The sequence below is a fragment of the Necator americanus genome, chromosome II, assembly GCF_031761385.1.
Source record: "Necator americanus strain Aroian chromosome II, whole genome shotgun sequence".
NCBI classification, from domain to species: domain Eukaryota; kingdom Metazoa; phylum Nematoda; class Chromadorea; order Rhabditida; family Ancylostomatidae; genus Necator; species Necator americanus.
The window spans coordinates 33,352,440-33,364,335 of record NC_087372.1 but is presented as its reverse complement, the minus strand read 5'-3'; the positions used below and the strand labels follow the sequence as shown (position 1 = coordinate 33,364,335).

At 42.8% G+C, this 11,896-nt stretch overlaps 4 protein-coding genes across 5 annotated transcripts; 3 read left to right on the top strand and 1 right to left on the bottom strand.

Moving 5' to 3' along the window:
• Nucleotides 1–1,483: 1,483 nt before the first annotated feature.
• RB195_020285 (uncharacterized protein) lies at nucleotides 1,484–4,305 on the bottom strand (the record flags this gene model as incomplete). The annotated part of the gene is made up of 5 exons (XM_013441814.1): nucleotides 1,484–1,525; nucleotides 1,985–2,071; nucleotides 3,044–3,153; nucleotides 3,781–3,913; nucleotides 4,177–4,305. 5 exons carry the CDS (start codon nucleotides 4,303–4,305, stop codon nucleotides 1,484–1,486), a joined length of 501 nt encoding a protein of 166 aa, XP_013297268.1.
• A 1,738-nt stretch (nucleotides 4,306–6,043) lies between these two features.
• Nucleotides 6,044–8,630, top strand: RB195_020284 (uncharacterized protein; the record flags this gene model as incomplete). Its single annotated transcript, XM_064188521.1, has 6 exons — nucleotides 6,044–6,100; nucleotides 6,943–7,117; nucleotides 7,520–7,616; nucleotides 8,074–8,204; nucleotides 8,292–8,449; nucleotides 8,508–8,630. 6 exons carry the CDS (start codon nucleotides 6,044–6,046, stop codon nucleotides 8,628–8,630), a joined length of 741 nt encoding a protein of 246 aa, XP_064044402.1.
• A 151-nt stretch (nucleotides 8,631–8,781) lies between these two features.
• On the top strand, nucleotides 8,782–10,659 carry RB195_020283 (uncharacterized protein; the record flags this gene model as incomplete). 2 transcript variants are annotated; one of them, XM_064188519.1, is made up of 4 exons in its annotated part: nucleotides 8,782–8,896; nucleotides 8,950–9,162; nucleotides 9,632–9,770; nucleotides 9,852–10,659. In XM_064188519.1, the coding sequence occupies 4 exons, from the start codon at nucleotides 8,782–8,784 to the stop codon at nucleotides 10,657–10,659; spliced, it is 1,275 nt and encodes a 424-aa protein (XP_064044401.1). The 2 variants fall into 2 exon arrangements, with proteins under 2 accessions (XP_064044401.1, XP_064044400.1); XM_064188520.1 differs by lacking the exon at nucleotides 9,632–9,770 and having other exon boundaries at nucleotides 9,791–10,659.
• A 34-nt stretch (nucleotides 10,660–10,693) lies between these two features.
• RB195_020282 (uncharacterized protein) lies at nucleotides 10,694–11,479 on the top strand (the record flags this gene model as incomplete). Its single annotated transcript, XM_064188518.1, has 1 exon — nucleotides 10,694–11,479. The coding sequence occupies one exon, from the start codon at nucleotides 10,694–10,696 to the stop codon at nucleotides 11,477–11,479; it is 786 nt and encodes a 261-aa protein (XP_064044399.1).
• Between the last annotated feature and the right edge of the window lie 417 nt (nucleotides 11,480–11,896).

The following is an 11,896-nucleotide window of genomic DNA, read 5'->3' as shown; positions in this document are numbered from 1 at the left end:
TTCCTCTTGGGTCCCATGAAGCATAGCGATTGGGATCAGATTGGAACCACCGCTAGCTTCACATGGACATGGACCGATGATTAGTGCCAGGGAGGGCCCCACCTCACTTCGAGCGCAGCCGCAAACGCATCACAAGCGTATAGGAATCGTAAAACCTTGCGAAAGCTCCGCAACTTCAGATAATGACTTGTTTGCAGCCTTACATGTTCTAACATGTTCTTACTTTTTTACGTTCATGTATACCTATGCATGGAACTCGTATACTTGTTGATGTATACTTGTAACGATTTTGTCCGATGTCTCCAAAACAAGTAAGAACGTGTTAGAACATGCAATCTTGTAAGTGCGCCACTGAGGTTCTGGAACTTTCGCAAGCTGCGAATTCTATCACTGTCCACTGCATCGGCTTAGATCGTTTTGACCCAACCGTACTCATCCGTACCTGACTAGATGATAAGACATCGCAACGACATCCGACTCATGGAAACGAGTGAGAGAAATTCTGCCTCGAAATCACGTGAAAAATGGAAGTTTATAACTACTAGCTACCGTAAACAACTGAGTTGTTTCAGTGTTTTGTACTTTAAATGAATACTTAGGATAGTTTCGTATATTATTTCAAAATATATGAAATAGAACATGAAGAAAACTATCGCATAGGTAAAACGCTCATACTTCACCTCACTTTAGGTACTTCAAATATTTCAGCGCTTTCCTTGATTCCTTTTCATTTTTCCTTTTCCTTTTGGAGTAGTGTTTAAATTTCGACACATTTTTCAAAAACAAATAAGCAGTGTGTGACTAATTACTGTGTAAACAATAATTATTTAATCATCTATGATTTCCATGTCGTTTTCGTCTGAGCTAGATTATTTTACATTATATTAATACATAATAGATTCTTTAAAGAAAAAGTATACATCTTCAAAACGAAAAGAATTCACGGCGATCGAAACAAAGTCTATTAGATATAACATGCTACGAACACAAAACCCATGAATACTTGCATAAGAAACGTAAAAATCCTAAAAACACAGCTTCTGCAACGCTGCAAGACAAAAAAGAAGCACCTTGGTACGTAAAATTAGGACAAGATGCGCTAACATTGACAGAATCCGTCTAGCGTCCGTACGTCGCCCGTATATTATTCATAGCCTTTCTCTTTTCGCAAATCCGATTACATACTGTTTACGACTGTGTGACCGGCGCTGAATATTATTCAGCCACTATTATGACTCATGTGCTAACTCATAGCAAATGCCCTTCCGTTCCACCTGACACCGTCGCTCTACGATGTCAACTTCTGTCCTCAACAGCGCATATATGTGTATACATATTTATTTCTCTGGTCTCAACAACCTATAGCTAAGCAGTTCCAGTGCAGTAATACAGTGAGAATTGTAAGAAATTATGTTAAACTGACAAAAGTAAAATTCTCTACAGAGGAGTAACCAACGATGCCTACTATCGATCTATACGGTCGTTACTGTTGTCCTGAAGCTGCTTTGAGCAGAGCGTCAGCGACCTGAAATAATTGAATTAGCTACAAGATCATATCGCTCAAACCGTGTCGCAAATAAAAAGACCATATCAAGAAAGGTACAAAGGTACTCGAAATCGTGCACGGATAAAAACTTGTTGGCGTATCAATCTCTCTGGGATGCGGCAAAGCGTTTGACACCAATTCGGAATCGTTTAGGTTTTATGAACGCTGAACGTTTTAGCCTATACAACGAAATGCGGGAACCACCCGATGTATCAATTCAGAGTTTTTATCCCACAGTAATCTGGTACCAATTTATCGACCCCCGGATGAATTGAAAGTTTGATCGGTACTAGTGCAGTTTCAGATCATCGATCCTGCAGTCACAGCTGACCTCTTACCGACTGCCCTATGCCCACCCCATGGATAAACACACTCAACATTCCTGCATTTCATAGAAACAAAAAAAATTCCAGAATTTGCACCTATCCGCTCACTTACTTCAGCCCTTATTGAAGCTTCAGCCTTTGATAAATCGCTTCCTTCAACAGCATCTCGTTGTGCGGACTCCAACACTGCTCGAGCGGCCTGAAAAATGTTAACGTTTCAATGGCAGTTACACAAGATGATTTTAAGGTAATAATAAGAATGCTGCATAAAAATACAGGTATACTGAAACTTGATTTGCGCATACAACGTGAATATAGCCACACACCAAATACTTGACTAAAAACACTCTTATACGCCAAACCTTCAGAAATAAAAGCGGAGAAGAAGTAGAAAAAAATCAGGCCTATCGAAACATCATCTAACAAAATGTTGAGTTCAACTTAGAACACGAAAACGCATTATAGTTACAACAAAACGTAACGGGACGACTTTAAGAAATTATTGCTTATCTGCTTAAAAAAACAAGAACTGTGTTTGTAGTACGAACAAAAAATTACTCGATATAAAATTTCATAAGAAGTAAATGCACGTTGCGCATGAGCAACTTTATTGCACCATCATTTCAAATTATTTTTTCGCAAATTTTCCATCAGCATTAATTTTCTAAGCGAAAAATCCATGTACATCTGCGAGAAACCCGTGACTGCTCTAACTAACGCTCCTGCCAGATACTGTAATTCATATAAGTGAAATCCTATCCAGAATCCCGTTTACATTAAACGTTAAATGCTTATAATAAAAGCGCAAAATATTCATTCGATATTTATATTAAAAATAATTTATATTGAAACTGAGGCCTTAGGGCCCCGATTGATTTGATTATTTACTTCGAGAAATAAAGGCATCACTGAGTGCCCCCTCCAACGACACTTTACCCGAAACTCAATAGAAATATTCAATGTAGCTTCAAAACTACTGTCGCAGCCATTCTAACTGCGACAGGCATAAGAGAAGCAAGTCTTTATAGCACAAATTTGTACAAGCAGTAGCTAATGAACAGCTACTACCCTGAAGGATGTGCCTACGAACAAAGAAAGAAGCCCAGTGAAGAAAAGAAGGAAGATAGTTCTATCTAAACTATTGTATTATCCAATTTTTGAAAAAACCTACACTTTGGTCGATATCTTCAATTTTGACCACTTCTTCAGCTAGTACTTGGCATGATCCATCAATGTTCACAGACAGGGTTCCAGACGATACGAAGAGTTTGAATACATTACCTGAACTATTCAAGTACCTTTTAAAAATCACATCTTTTCATAAGCGCATACGAGCTGGTGCTCAGTTACATAAACATGTAACTATCTCCTTCATTTCACTGCTCTAACCACAATAATTAGAGCAGGAATAATTCAGGAATATGCTATAGCAACAGTTTTACGAGTGTCCGCAATCACGATGCGAAAACCCTGAATATCTGTGCATTCTGCTGAGGACCAAAACTTCAATTTGAAAAAAGGACAGATGACAAGCTATAAAAAACTTCGGATTTTCTTCTTAATGGCGCTTCCAAGGAGAAAAAAGCCAGTAAAACACATCAAAATATCATGGAGTGCCGATTCCCAAATATCGGACAAGGATTCTCTCTTCAGATTACTTTATTAGTTAGTGTTGGTGGCAGTTTGATAGTAATGTCCACTGAACACAACAAGAAGAAAGAAATATTTCTAAGAACGAAAAAAAGGAAGCATTAGTTCTAAAAAAAACCGGTTCCCATTTCAGTCCCTTCCCACAACAAAAAGTAACGACAAAGTTTGGTTCGTTACGGCCTAGAGAGCAGAAATAAGCTTTTGTAACGATGTAAATAAACATCACCTATAGAACTAATAAATGAATACAAAAATTACCGTCCATATCCGTGACGGAGACAACACCAGGCTTAAGAACTCCAATTGTGGGTACGTGGTTGGCTAGAACACCGACCATACCTGCAAGTGTAGGAACATCCACCTGTTTGACAACTGCGTTGCTGTAGAATGCCTGAACATAACCAATTTCTTTAAAAAAAAAAACCACATCCCCAGCAACTTTTTTCGACTGATGGGCATATTTTGAGTAATTTACTTCACTTGTAGAGACTCATTAATGCTGAAATGGCTGAGAACTCCAACTACTTTCCGGTAAATATTTTCAGAACTTTCAATTGAGAACAAGAGAAAAGAGGTTCTTTCTTATCGATCAAAGGTAGAACAATCCCAAGAAGCGAATTTCCTACTACTCTTTTTCAGCATTACGCAGCTTACCGTATCTGGAGAGGCGAAGGTTAACCGGAGTTCCTCTGTGTTCTTCTGCGGAGTGGCCGCTGCTCCGGCGGCGGCAGCATACCCACGCCGTGAGAGGACGGCCAAACGAGACACGGACCTGGCCAGCATCTTTAACAACAGTACTTGAAATTTTAAAAAACATTGTGAAGGGAATTTTAGAGAAGAGCCATTGCTTATGTAAAAAACCACTTCTATAAATGTTTACAATAAAAATCTCGAAAATGAATGCAGAAAACAATCGCATAGGTAGGAATTTACAACACAAACAAGGAAAATGAATCTTACTGAGGAACTCATTTATTTCCTAAGAAAGCAATTAATCAAATCCACTAGGAATGAAACACTGACTACTGTTACTTAAACAGAGACACAAGGAACCGAACTAAGCAGCAAATAGATAGAACTCCATTGAACGAACCTTCCCATAACTTATAGCACACAAAGTACAAGAAATACGATAAACACCGGAACTTCTGCGTGGACACCGAAACGAATGCAACAAGAAAACACAGCTCTCATTAAAGGACCTTCATTACAGAATGTGGGCCTGCACATCAAAGTCATTGGATTGGAGTCAAATTCTCCGTGGAGCGCGGAATCCTCCGCCTTGTTTCGATGCTGGATATTGAGGGTGTTAAATCCAGAATTAAAACAGTTTTACCTCGAGTAAACATGAATACTGTATCTCCGTCTGAACCTAGCGTAGTCGGATGCAGATTCCATTTTGTTCAATTTATGAGGACCTTATTCCATCTCTTCTCCCTGGAATCGACGTAGGAGTTTATGATGAATGATTTGTGGATTGAAGATATGAGTGAGAGGCAGCAGTTGGAACAGTTGCGTGTTTACCATCGAGGGTTGAAATCACTGGAAGAAACCGTTTATCTCCATGTAGCTGCACAGGACGCTTTCAGGTTCCTAGCTAGGAAATGCATGGCTCAGGTTTTCATTCTTGACAATTGTCTCTATTTCTAGAGAAAAATCAGCAGTTATCACCCGCCATCTCTGGAATACTCCACAGTCCTTGTGAACGTTCAGAATGCCGTCGATACGGTCCAGAAATGCTGCTGGATAAGTGTTAATGGTATTTTTTTCCACTTTTCTGATATTCCTGATATCAGATAATTGAGTAACTGAGTAATAACTGACATAATTGAGATTTTATTTTATGATACAGTTATTGGACGTTCTAAGACCTTTTTTCCAATCACACCACACATAACACATAGGAACTAAAAATTCCTAGACTCAAAGAGAAACCGCGAAGTGAATAGCATTTCGGTAGCAAGGTTATAAGAATCTCAACGAAAAGAGCTACGAAATCCCTCGAGTTATCTAGCTTTACTGGAATACATGGAGTACAAGGGCTAGAGAAGAAACACACACTTTCTCTCCGTTTCCAAACAAAAATTTTTGAGGAGGTAAGGACAAAATTGCCGTTTATTTCTAAGAAGTTCTTCGAGAATCCCCTAGAATGGTATTCCTACACTTTGTAAATTCGTAAAATATCCAGGAATATTTTATTTGTCGCTAAGAAATCTATTCAGTGGTGCCAGCTTCCTAAAGGTGTTCTATGTCGGTTGGCGCGTTGCCATGACGACATACATGGAGGACCATAAGGTTGGGTATAATCAGCTGAAATCAGGGTTTGTTCTCTGTTTTCTCCTCTTTTTTTACACTTCTAAAAGGTTGTAAAAATTAATAAAAGTATTGTCGTCTCACAACTGTTGCTCAATCTATTACTTCTTGAATTTGTTGCAAATTTCTTCATTATCATTTCAGACGCCTTCACATAATGCTACAACCAACATTTCCACCATTTCAATAGAATCGATATTCCCGGGAAATGTCGCAGGAAAAAGCATTCTTACTGCTCATCAATGGTCATGTCGAATCGGCTGAGGTATATGTGTATTTCTTCCCCCTGTATTAATATCATTATATATATATATATATATATATATATATATATATATATATATATATATAATTACAAACCAATACAACCAGAGCCAGACCCTCTCATCCCAGTTTATCCTTCCTATCCTCGGCGACCGTCATAATAATGTTCTGCAAGGATAAAGTTGTGCTATTTCTTTGAAAGTGTGCGTATAGCCGTCGGCACTTATGTTTGCACCCATGGCCGCATCGAATCTGCAAAGCTCAGATTTTTCTGTCTTTTTTTTAGAGCATGTCTTTTCTTTTTTGTACTATCCGATTTTTTATCTTCGTTTAGTTCGCTATTTTGTTTACTTTTTTGTTTTACTTCTTCAGATTTGTTTTCTTCCGTTTTTTTTTTTGTTTTGGATGGAATATAGCTGGGATGGAGCTCATTTAACGAAATTTGCTCAACTCTACAGCGCTAGACATGTAAATGCTAGTGACCTGAACTTCTTGTAGTATAGTCAGGTCAAAACAACATGAAGCACGGACAGTTGCGCAAGCGGCTGCGCTCGAAGCGGCGCGGTGGAGCGTTGCGGTTGGGGTCGTGTGAGGACCCTCGCTACCGCCACCCATCTCTGCAGTTCGCCACGGTCCCATCTCGATTCCAACCGCTGTTTCCGTCGCGCCGCTTCGAGCGTAGCCACTTGCGCAACTGTTCCTGCTTCAACTCGTTTTGACCCCTCGTTATAGTTATTCCTATGAATCATACTTTACACTTCTACACTGGCAGACGCGGCGTGCGCGTAACAGACTCCTCTCACAGTTACGACTGACATAAACCCTTAAAAGTATGATTTTCAGTTTCCGGACATTCCATCGCTGTACGTAAAATTTTCGACATCTTTCGGTCCTGACTGGAAACATGTAGCTGGTGCCATTGAGGGGTTGTCAGCCACGTGCTTTAGAGGAGATTCTCATCGTTTTGTTCCTGATCTTTCCATATCGGCTACGTTTTCCAGTACGAATCCATACAGATGTGAGTTTGCCAAGACTAGCTTGCGGATCACTCCTAATCTAAAGTGATCATATTCATTTCCTACTAATAATCCAGAAAAAAAGCATGTGATGTAGCCTTGGTTGAACCGATCCCTCCTTTTCCTCCCGCGATGCAGCTTATGACGGGTTGTAGAACTATGGGAATCCGCAACGCGTCTATAATTACGTCGTAATCGTATCGTCGTCTGTAATTAGTCTGTAATTTTGTCCCGTAACAAGTTGCATCGTAAGGAAGTCCGGTGCAACCAAGGTTGTTCTCACGCCTTTTTCTGGGTTAGTAAGCGGAATTACTTGCATAGTCGTAAGCTCATCACTTCTTCGTATTCACGGAGAGACTCCTACGGGAATTTTGTCTTTAAGCTGTTTCTTTTTTTCTTGGCAGGGCCGCAACTAGTATTCGCTTGCTACGGGCACGATCTCTTAGGACACGATGTAGTTCGTGGATACGGAGCTTTGCCTATTCCAACTATCCCAGGAAGGTAGGAGAATATTTCATAGGATTTTCCGTTTGTTAAAGATTCGCTACGGATTAGTTTCGAAGTGTTGTCAGTCATTCTCAGAATGGTCATAATGAGTGCACTGCGCAAAGCGGTGCGGCGGAGCGTAGCGATAAGAGTCGAGGAAGGACTCTTGCTACCATCGTTCATTGGTGGAGTTCGCGATGGTCACAACTCGATTCCAACCGCTATCTAAACCGCGCCGCTTCGAGCGCAACTGCTTACGCCACCGTTCTTCATGTCGTCTTCACCTGACTATACGACAGAAGAGTTACGTCCACCAAAATTCTACTGTGCTACTGGTTCTGCGTCGCGACTACCCAACAACCAAAAGCACTAAAATTCACTTGTCGTGTTCTATATTAGTGAATTCTTTTACCAGAAATTCTCTAGAGATTCCAACTTTTCTCGGTTCGATGTGCTCCACTGTTTTTTTCAGGCATATAAGAATCGTGCCATGTTTTGTGCCAGAGGCTTCGTCAAGTTACCAAAAAGTCATGGGAATACTTCGTGGCAGGAGACCGGAGTTTGTGAACGTGAACCATGTGGCCAGGCCTGAGGCTCGCCATGGTATCTTGCCATTGTTAATTATTATATCACATTATTACATATAATACTGTTTTTGATTGATGTAGTTTGGAAGTATTTCGTTTCCAGCCACTCGAGTGACCACACAAGGAAAGCTAAAGGTTCGCGTAGACGTAATATTAAAAGACGTACGAAAATTCGGGTTTCAAACAGTATCCAGCAGAGGACTTGCCTCCCAGGAGCCACCATCCACTGACCTCTCAAAACTCAGACTTGGCAAGCAAAAGGTTGCAGTTTCGTTATTCCACAGTTATTCCTGAATAGCATAGTGAAATCTAATTTTAGAAGCCTGTTGAAGATACAGAAATGTCAACGCCTGTTCCTAGCGATGACAAAACTACAGAAATTCTGTCACCAGCACCACCGTCCGACGATACGTTGCGTCCATTGCCAAATCTCGAAGATTGAACACAGAATCTGCTCATTTTTTATATGCATAAATTCTTTGCCTATTTTTCAAATCAGGACACTATTATTAATGTCTACTATGTGTTCTTCGGGAGCTAGGGCGTACCCCAGAAGCAACGCGCATTGTCCTCGCCCGGGCAATGTGGCAAATATGCGAGGGCTACCGGCTAGAGGACGGAGCCGGCCAAAGAAGTTAGTCCGCCATCGCCAGCAACATCCAGTGCGCTTGGCAACACTTAACGTTGGGACGCTTACTGGAAGAAGTGGTGAACTGGCAGACAGTCTCAGAAAACGTCGTGTTGACATATGTTGTGTACAGGAGACTCGCTGGAAAGGCTCCAAGTCAAGGAATTAGGCGATGGCTACAAGCTCATCTACCACAGCACATCAAATCGCAATGGCGTTGGTATCATATTGAACGAGTCGTTTAGAAACAGCGTCACAGCGGTGGATCGACTATCGGATCACCTGATGGCTGTAAAAGTAGACACAGGAGAAGTGGAATTGCGAGTCGTCTCTGCTTGCGTCACAGGTGGGCTGTAGTGAAGAAGAGAAGGCGTGCTTTTGGGAAGATCTGGAGCAGTACGTCCAATCCATAAGGCGTAGAAGTACTTCTAATCGGAGGAGACTTTAAGGGACATGTCGGTTCTCGGAAAGACAGGTTCGACAGTTGTCATGGTGGATACGGTTATGGAGCTCGTAACGACGACGCGTTGTGAATCCTGGAGTATGCTGTTGCAAGTGACTTGATCATTGCTAACACGCAGTATCGGAAAAGAAAATCGCATTTGAGCACGTACACCAGCGGCGGTCGTGAAACACGAATAGATTTCTGGATGTTACGCCGACGAGATCGCCGACTTCTGCAGGATTCAAAAGTCATCCCTACAGACCATGTCGCTTCCCAACACCATCTGCTCGTTATGGACTTGAAAATCTCCCGTCCAAGGAAGAGACATCCAAGGACTGAAACACAGCGCATCAAATGGTGGAATCTGAAGGATCGAAAGGAGCTATTTTTCGCGTCCGTGGCTCCATCTACACTTCCCCACCCTACTCGAAGTGTAGAGGAAATGTGGTCGTCTACTTCCAGCGTTATACGCTTGACCGCGGAGAACACTCTGGAAAAGACGGCTCTAGGTAAGCCCGAAGTACAAAAGGCTACGTGGTTTTGCAACGAGCAATTCGTGAGAAGAAGTCCAAGTATAAGCTCTGGTGGAGGACACGTCAGCCTGAAGATCGGGGTGCTTACCTAGCGGCGAAGAGGGAGGCTAAGAAGGCAGTCTCCAAGGCGAAGTCGGACCGCAACAAGGCTGTGTACGACATGCTTGATACCAGAGAAGGCGAGCGGGCAGTGTATCGTTTAGTCAGAGCGCGTCATCGCTCGACGTTGAATGTGGAGCACACCAAGATCGTTAAGGGAGCTGATGGAGCCGTTTTACGCCGCTCTTGTCAGACCCTGGAGAGGTGGCGAGAGTACTACAATCACTTGTGTAACGAAGAGTTCTGTCATCTTCCCATCCCAACTCTTCCCAGCGTCGAGGGTCCTGTTCTACCAATTACTGCCGTCGAAGTCAGTGCTGCCCTCGCAAAAATGAAGTCGAACAAGGCAGTCGGTCCTGATGACATACCTGCTGATGTCTGGAAGCTGCTAGGAGATCGAGGGTCCGTGTGGCTCGCAACTCTATTTAACAAGATCGTTGCAGAAGGACGGACTCCAGACGTTTGGCAAAGTTACGTGACTGTCTGGAAAGGGAAAGGAGACATTGCTGACTGCACTTCGTACAGGCCTATACGACTGCTGTGCCATACGATGAAGGTTCTTGAGCGTGTCCTGGAAGCTCGTCTGAAGAAAATTGTCAGCGTTTCACTCAACCAGTGCGGCTTTGTGAAGGACTGCAGCACTATAGATGCTATCCATGCGGCCCGTATCTTCGTGGAGAAACATCGAGAGAAGAACCGCGGTGCGCATCTTGCTTTTCTCGATCTCGAGAAAGCTTTCGACCGTGTTCCACATGAGCTGTTATGAATGTCCATGAGGTCGCACAGAGTACCAGAAGAATATGTGCGGTGGACGAAGCTACTTTATGCGAAGCCTACCAGCGTTGTACGATGTGCTGCTGGAACAAGCAGGCCATTTCCTGCACAAGCAGGGGTTCATCAGGGATTCATCCCTCTCACCCCTGCTGTTCATACTGTGCATGGACATGATAACGAAGGAAATCCAGAAGCAGCATCCGTGGACTCTACTCTTTGCCGACGATGTCATGCTCGCTTCGGAGTCTCGAGATGATCTTCGGAAACAAGTACAGTCTTGGAAGGATCGGCTGCAGCAACATGGATTTCGCCTCAACATAACAAAAATTGAGTACATGGAGTGCGGACCAAGGATAGAGGATGGTTCAATTCGTGTCGATGGCACCGAATTAAACAAAGTGAACTGTTTCAAGTACCTTGGATCCAAAGTGACTTCCACAGGCGACATTGATCGAGAAGGTCGAGCACGTGTTAATGCGGCATGGATGAAATGGAAAATGGCAACAAGCGTACTGTGCGACAAGAAAGTCACTGTTCGACTGAAGTCGAAGATCTACGGGACGGTTGTGCGTCCTGTTGCCCTTTACGGATGCGAGTGCTGGCCGACGACGAAAGCCTTGGAAAGAGTGCTGCACGCTATGGGGATGCGGATGTTGAGGTGGACGATAGGTGTAACGCTAAAAGAGAAAGTATCCAACGACACTGTACGCTCCACCTTCGGCGTCGTCCCGATAACTGAGAAGATGAAGGACGCTGAGATGGTTTGGTCACGTCCTGCGGCGAGAGGAAGATTCTGTTGCCAAAACCGCTGAGGCTCGACGTTTCAGGAGTGAGGCCGCGTGGAAGGCCAAAGATTCGCTGGTTAGACCGTGTGAAGCTGTATATGATAGATGCGCGTTTGTGCACGGCTGATACAATGGATAGAACCAAATGGAAAACAAGAAGCAGAAAGGCGGACCCCGCAACAACGCGGGACAAACGCTAGGAAGAAGAAGAAGAAGAAGAAGAAGAGGCCACTATTATTAAAGACTGTTTCCAAGGTTGAAGGAAAATATAGGGAAAAATTATGTTTGTCTTCACACGTTAACGTTCAGATTTCTAAGCACGAATTCGCACGCACGACTGAAGTGGGACAGAAGATGGAGAGAGGGTGTGTGCTAGAGAGAGAAGGTTCGTGAGAAGCTGCAGAGCTATCGTGTTCTTTTGTGTAAACATAAGTACAAGCCATT